The sequence below is a fragment of the Solanum pennellii genome, chromosome 12 (genome assembly GCF_001406875.1).
Source record: "Solanum pennellii chromosome 12, SPENNV200".
NCBI classification, from domain to species: Eukaryota; Viridiplantae; Streptophyta; class Magnoliopsida; order Solanales; family Solanaceae; genus Solanum; species Solanum pennellii.
Window position 1 is genome coordinate 78,467,203 of NC_028648.1, and position 7,737 is coordinate 78,474,939.

At 26.5% G+C, this 7,737-nt stretch overlaps 1 protein-coding gene and 1 long non-coding RNA gene across 2 annotated transcripts; both read right to left on the minus strand.

The window, feature by feature from the left end:
* Positions 1-973: 973 nt before the first annotated feature.
* Positions 974-1,477, minus strand: LOC114075110. The gene is made up of 2 exons (XR_003575460.1): positions 1,372-1,477; positions 974-1,258 (listed from the first exon to the last, which is right to left on the minus strand). It is a non-coding gene; the product is annotated as an uncharacterized LOC114075110 (long non-coding RNA).
* A 2,741-nt stretch (positions 1,478-4,218) lies between these two features.
* On the minus strand, positions 4,219-6,294 carry LOC107005665 (light-harvesting complex-like protein OHP2, chloroplastic). The gene is made up of 2 exons (XM_015204307.2): positions 5,841-6,294; positions 4,219-4,598 (listed from the first exon to the last, which is right to left on the minus strand). The coding sequence occupies exons 1-2, from the start codon at positions 6,194-6,196 to the stop codon at positions 4,484-4,486; spliced, it is 471 nt and encodes a 156-aa protein (XP_015059793.1). The 5' UTR covers positions 6,197-6,294; the 3' UTR covers positions 4,219-4,483.
* Positions 6,295-7,737: the final 1,443 nt, after the last annotated feature.

Genomic DNA, 7,737 nt, shown 5'->3' on the forward strand with positions numbered 1-7,737 from the left:
TATATATATATATATATATATTATTTTATTTTTTTGAAAATTGAGAAAATTTGGTTGACTAGTCTATTAACTGAGCTTGGTTAGGTTCTTCACATGCATAGAAGTGTATATATATATAGACGAAAAATTTGAGAAAATTTTGCTAAACGCTAAAGTGATGTAGATCCACTAAATGCTATGGTTATAGTTCATTAGATTTTTATGGATGCATGTACAAATATTTGGGGTAAAAAGTTTTGGCTTTTCATATTCCAAAAAGAAAATTTAAAAATATTTAAATTCACGTATCGTCTAAATACTTAAAAAGCAGGTGTGGATTTTGTAGAGGCTACGTATATGGCTAGCTAGGTCATTATGGATGGTCATACAAAATTTTAGGTAAAAAAATCTGATCAATCATATTTTCAAAAATTCATAGATTAAAACACATAAAAATAAAGAAAATTTTAAATTTTTATTCTTTGACCTCTAAATACCAAAAAAAAAAAAAAGTAAATTGTAGAGGTCACCCCGTCCATTTTACCCTCATATTATATACTCATTGATGATGAGCTTTATACGAGTTTTTAATGATCAATAAATTTTTAATGTTCGATAAATTTTACTAGAATCAATCTTTTTGGGTTAACCACTAGTCCACTACTTTCAATGTGCAAAAGAATGGTGGATCATCGGACCCTAATAATCTCAAAAAAAATCATATAGATATTTATGTATATACGTATGTATGTATTTTGAAAAATTAATAGACATTTAATTAGGCACTCATATTAAAAAAAAAAAAACTAATTGGGAAGCTATGGTTAAGTTTGCCTCATAATTAAACTATGCTAGTACCAACACAACTTCTATTTTTCTTGCAAATCAAAACAAAAAATTATATTTTAAAAAAAATGCAACTCTTTTTCGTTGGATATGAATTTTCCTCAAAATAAACATATTAAAAATTACATAAAATATCGAAAAATCAAGATTAATCTTTGAAGTTCCGTCTATCCATTAAAATTCAATCAAACATCAAAGACATAAGAAGACTAAATATTATTAAATAGTAATATTATGCATAAAAGACTCGTAAATTATATCAAATGACTATCATATGGTGGTGGTTTATCATGATGTCTACTTGGTGATGGATGAGCTGGTGCATAGTCAATTACTATTGAATCATCAGCCTGAATATTATTTGTATTTTTATCCATTTTGAAAACATCAATTCCACTTCTTGATTCAATTTCTCTTCTTCCAATTCTTGCTCCTAATTCATATAACAAAAAAAAAGCATGAAAAATTTTAAGTTATTTAATTAACACTATATTATATACATGTTAGGAAAAAATTATGGCTCATGAAAAAAAAAAGTATATTTACCTTGTGTTACAATTAATATAGAGCATAACACAAAAATGGTCTTCAAAAGAAGAACATTATTGGTGGTAAGGTTCTTCATCATCAGAATTATTGTTTTAAAATAAACTTTGTGTAGTGATATGATATTATTTTTGCACTTTGTGCACCCTTTAAATAGTAAAATATGTTGACAAATTTTTAGATTTATTGACCATTGGTAAAAGGTCGGTTACAATAAATTCTCTCACAATTTTCTATAAGAATGGTTTTTTTTCCTTTTTTAGTCTGTCGAAAAAGAAATTATTTTTTTAATATTTTAATTATAATTTTTTTTACTTGACATATCTATGGTCATAATAATTTTTTTCTTTTTTAGTCCGTTGAAATAGGGATAAATTTTTTAGAATATTTTAATTTCAGTTTTTTACGTGGCATGTTTAAGATTGCAATGTATTTTTTTTTTAGTTTGTTGAAAAAGAAATGATTTTTTTCTTTTTTAATAATACATTTATTTCAGTTTTTACGTGACATGTTTCAGGTCATAATGATTCTTTTTCTTTTTTAGTCTGTTGAAAAAGGAACGATATTTTTTCTTTTTTTTATATAATACTTTAATTTTAGTTTTTACATGCATGTTTAAGGTTACAATAATTTTTTTCCTTTTTTAGTCTGTTTAAAAATGAATAGTTTTTTTCTTTTTTGTTAATATTTTAATTTTCGTTTTTCACTTAACATTTTAAGCTCTTAATGGTTTTTTTTCTTTTCTTTTTTTACCTTTTTTGTCTGTTTGAAAATAAATAATTTTTTTGGTAATATTTTTAGTTTTTCACTTAACATATTTAAAATCGCAAAATAAAAAAAAAAGATTTCAAAAATTTTAATTTTTGTTTGTTCTACTTTTTTTTTTTTAATTACGGTAAGCAAGAGTACAAAAAAAAGGAAGGAGTCAAAATTTCTCACTACAATTTTAGTGATTTTGATACATATCTTTAAAGAGGAAAGAAGTCTTTAAATATCTCTCAATATTTTTCTCCAAAATATTCATAATTTTACGAAATCCTCTTTTTTTTTTCACTCGTTATTCATAAAAATTTAATTTTCTTTATTGAGATTTTTGTCAATTTCTTTTTGATATTATATTTGTTCTTTATTTCAATTTAAATCATGTTTAATAAATTAAAAGTTTTATTTTCTCCATTAAAAAGTCTGTGATTAGTTGAAGATAATAACTCCGGATTGAACAATCTATATAATATATTGAATTCATTTGTTGCAATATGAAAATATATCAATATTATACAGTTGAATAATTTATTTTTAAATACCGCATATCATACCAAATTAATACAATAAGACCAATTTCAAAAAGATGTACGATTTATGCACTAATAATATTAACTTAAATTTGACACCACATACGGTACAGAATAATTATAAAAATTTATACACGAAACTAGTTTATAAATCACATTTTCAGCCGTACACACACGTTTATTAGTAAAAAATAAAATTATTAGACACAATCAATTTATATACACGAATAAATTATTACTCAATCAATTTATATACACTAATAATAATAAAATGTTCAATTAATATGTGTCCAGTATTGATCAGTTCTTTTTTTTACATATATATGTTGGCGCAATGTTTCGTTAGATATATGAAATTCAAGTTTATATTATCAAGGGAAAGGGGTCAAAAATATTGAGCTCGAAGTCTAAAGGGTATAATATTTTTAAAAAATTAAAATGGTATGTAAAATTTTATATTAATCAAAACGGCAAAATTCCTGGAACAACAGCGATTTCCTTCACCAGGAAAAACAAAATCGCTCCTACTGCAGCGATTTTGCAAAATGTAATATTTAAAAAAAAAAATTCAAATCGCTACCTAAACAGCGATTTTCAATTTTACTTTTTTTTTAGAAAATCGCTGCCAAGATTTCCATTTTTTTTAAAATCAATTTTTAAAAATAAAAAATAAAAAAAAATGGAAATCGCTTCCTGATTTTCTAAAAAAATTGAAAATCGCTGCCTAGGTAGCGATTTAAATTTTTTAAAAAAAAAATCACATTTTACAAAATTGTTGTAGTAGCAGCGATTTTGCTTTTTCCGGTGAAGGAAATCGCTGTTGTTCCAGCGATTTTACCGTTTTGGTTGATATAAAATTTTATATACCATTTTGGATTTTTTGTTAATATTTTATACCTTTCAGGTTCCGGACTAGAAAAAATTTTGACAAACATAATAATTTTATTTCTTATTTAAATATAATTAGACTTAAATATTTCAAATATTTTGGGTTGAGCTAATATTAAAAATTTAAATAAATAAAATAATTAACTAATTAGTTTAAAAAATCAATTCAGCTCAATTAAATTTAGATTGAGGATTTTTTTAGATCAAAAGGTGAAATCAGGAATACTTTTTAACCATAAACAAAGATAACGGGTAATTTTAAACAGAAAAAAAATAATGAAGAGATATTCTTAAACATTTTCTAGTTGGTTAAAAGTATTTTTGGCTCTTTTCCCTATTGTCCATATTTATAAATTCTGAATTGATTGTTCGTACCAAATGAATTGTATATCACAAATTTTTAGATCTATTGACCATCGTGTTAGAATGTTTGCTAACAAAATTATTAATTCACTTATTATTTGTTATTTACTCAAAAGATAATCTTTTTTTTTTCATATCATAATAATCACCTAATACTATGCTATTTTATTCTAAAGGTTACTCAAGCTGAAAAGTGATATATATATATATATTTGGGTAAATTTAACAATATGTTGCTTAATTTTTAGCCTAACCAACTCATTTTAACCAAAAAAATAGTCATACTCTAGTAATTGAACTAATATCCCACACATAAAACCTCTTTAATATATGCTAAAAAAAATGTCCAAAAATTTCTTTATATGGTAAACAAATGTCTTTATATCGAAAATGATAAATACTTTAAAGTAAAAAGAATTTGAAATAAGAGATGGAGGTAGTGGCCTGGTGAACTGGTGGAAGTGTTTCACTCTTGACCAGTCTAGAGATTTCGAGTTCGAGCCCTAAATATGAACAAAATCATGTTGGAAGCGTCACCCCCGAATGAGCCCTGCAGTCCTTCAAAAGTCTCATTCGAGGTCTAAAATACCGAAATTGGAGAGAAGGATCTTAAGTTGATCCACAAAGTCAGAACCCGTTGCATACTCTGTCAACATCCCCACAGCAAAACCAAACATCGCCCATCTGCTCAACCGATGATTATGGACAACAAATTAGAGATTACAAATAATTTTCATAGCAAATGTAACTGTTCAAATTCCACATACATGTTTGTGTATAGTAACCAAACTAGCATTAATTTCTGCAACGGTATTGTTTCAATAACACCAGCAAAAAATTTAGTGTAATTAGCAGGAGCGAGATATGAGAGTGACAAACAAGATGGGAGAGAGATGAGAGTGCGAGATTTGTCTTTGTATTCTACATACATGTGAAACTACTTGGATGGAGTGTACATAGAACAAACTAACTTAATTTTAGTTCCATATATTCTGAGATACATGTATTTTGACGTATCAAAATCTGATACAATTCATATATTACAACACGCGTATATTTAAGCAATTAGGTTATATACTAGTACGACTATTGTAGGTTACCATTAAATAAAAAGTTTTGGCTCATAAGCCGACCTCGATCAAGCCTCAAGGGCTAAGGGTTTAAATGGGCTTGAAAAATCATATCTCATCCCTAACTTAATAACGGATTGGGTTGGGCCGACCCCATGGGCTAAGTTTATTTTGACGGCTCTAGTTACGCGTAAATGATTGAATTCGAATCATGATCTAGCTAGAGTTCCATCGTTCAACTATGATTGTCAAATGGAATGAAATTAGATTCTTAAACGCCTATGTCCATATGCCAAAGGTAGGTACTTAACACTTAACAGAGCTAGTAACATATAGCCATACAGAGCATAGCTTGGTTTGTTGAACGACTTATCGTAAAATTACATGGTATATATAAGTTAAAAATTACTTTTCATCCACGTATACTAAACCTCAGAGTACACTCAGTAAAATTTTTGATTTCGCCACTTATCAATACATGTGCTATGTCATTCTTGTAAGTCAACATTTATATCCAAAACAATATAGCATCATATACACAAATGGCACATTAATTTAAGGCCAAAACCATACCAAAAAAACTAACCAAAACCAAAGGTAATATTAACACATTCCAACTTCAAAATTGGAGCAAAATAGAAAGACTGTTGCATCAAACCTTAACTCTATAATCAACCTCTTTAAGTTTACTTCTTTCCCTTTAATTTATTCATTCAATTTTAACTTGACATAAAATTCAAGAAAATAACATTATCATCTTAAATTAGATATACATAAAATATAAAAAAAAATTATCGAAAAAAATATTTTTTAAAATAATTAACTTAAAACAAACAAACTGAAACGGAACGAATACCTTCCATTGGAGATTTCATTCTTGGCAATAAAACCAAAGAATGGGCCTTGATTAGCTTCTTCAAGTTTCTTCTGTCTAAAATACCCTTGAAGTTCCTTAGCCCTTTGCCTCTGAAATTCAAGTGTAATTACATTTTTACCCTCGGAAGTTGTCACAGCCACAGGCTTAGTAGGGGCTGTAGTAGTAATAATTGGTGGTGAAATATTACTAGGCTTAGGTGGTGATGGAGCAATTGGTCTTCTAATTGGACCTTCAGCTTGAGAATTTCTTATAGTAAGTATTGTAGGGTTTGTTGAATAAGAAGGGTAATTTTGGAATTTAATACAAGGGAATGTATATGATGATGCCACTGACATTTTCTTGATTTTTTTTTTAATTGTCAGAAGAAGAAGAAGAAAGAAGATAGTGTTTGGTTTTTTAAGTTTTGTTTTGTTATATTATCATAAAGAAAGATTGTATATGGAATATACAAGTGTTTTGTGGATAAAATGTGGCCAAGTCTCTCATGTTATAGTCAACTACTTTGGCTAGTTACAAATCAGAATACTTATAAGGGAAATGGACAAAAATATATGATCGAATTATTATAAATAGTAGGTAGATATCGTTCGTCATATTTTTGGAATATTGATGTTGTTGTCGTTTAAAAGCTAGAACATATATATTTTTTATACGTACTAACAGACATACACGTGTCATAATCTTATCAACTGATTCAATATTTATTAACTATCGGACCGATGTTACATGTCCGTATAGAGTAAAGGGTATACATGCTCTAGTTTTTGAACGACAGAAGCATCAATGTTCCAAAAGTATGACAGATATGACAATGAATATCCATAAGCATTTACGATAATTTAAAGGTATATTTATCCCTTTTCATTTATATAATATGATTTACTAAATGTTTTTTTATCCTAATTTTTTTAGATTTAATAGAAAGAAAAAACTTCAAAACTTGGAGAGGATAAAACCCTCAAGAATAAAAGAAATATTCATTATGTTACATAGATAGAATAGCATAAACATAATCGATAAATAAATTTAATTTTAAAAATGTCTATTGTACCATGATGAAAATCAATCGGAGCTTTAAATGAAAATTTTAAAAACACAAGCCCATAAATTAATCCTAATAGGAAAGGAAATAATAAATTAATCATAAGGCTGACCATTTAATTACCTCACATATCTTTTGATATTAAATTAAATTATTATGCTCACGTAAAAATCAACATAATTTTTTTGAAAATCAATACCTTTTAAACTGAAAACAAATCATCGTAGGAAGGTTTCAATGTATTTCCTTTTCTTCAATTTAATTTATGTGGCATTTGTTTTTTATTAATAAATTTCATAAAGAGTGGAATGAAATTATTTTATAACTAAAAATAGATTTAACTTAAAAGTATTTGATTTATCTTTAGTTAGATTATTTATATCAACACAAATTTTAGACATATATTAAACAAGTTTTAAAAGTTTTTGTGTGTGCGCTCTCGTGTGCGTACGATGCATGTATGTGCGTTATGTATTGCTTTTAAATTTGTATTTTATTGTTTCCTTATAAATCCACTAAAATAAGTTAAGTATAAATTACATGATTTGTCATGTCATCATGAGATATTCACAATACACACATATTTATCATGTAATCTATCTAAATAATTCTTTAAAAAGTTAGAAGCATCAAGTTGACACTAAATACTAATTTAAGGGGTTATATATGTGTTTAATCAAAAATAAATAAAGAGGGATTATTGTCAAATAATATAATTGTGAGGGGTAGATTTAAAATTTTCTAAAGTTTGAAGCTTTTTTTTTTCTATAAAAGCCTCATTTTTCTTTCTTTATTCCTCAAAACCCTAGTTTAACTTAGTCGCCGTATTCTTTT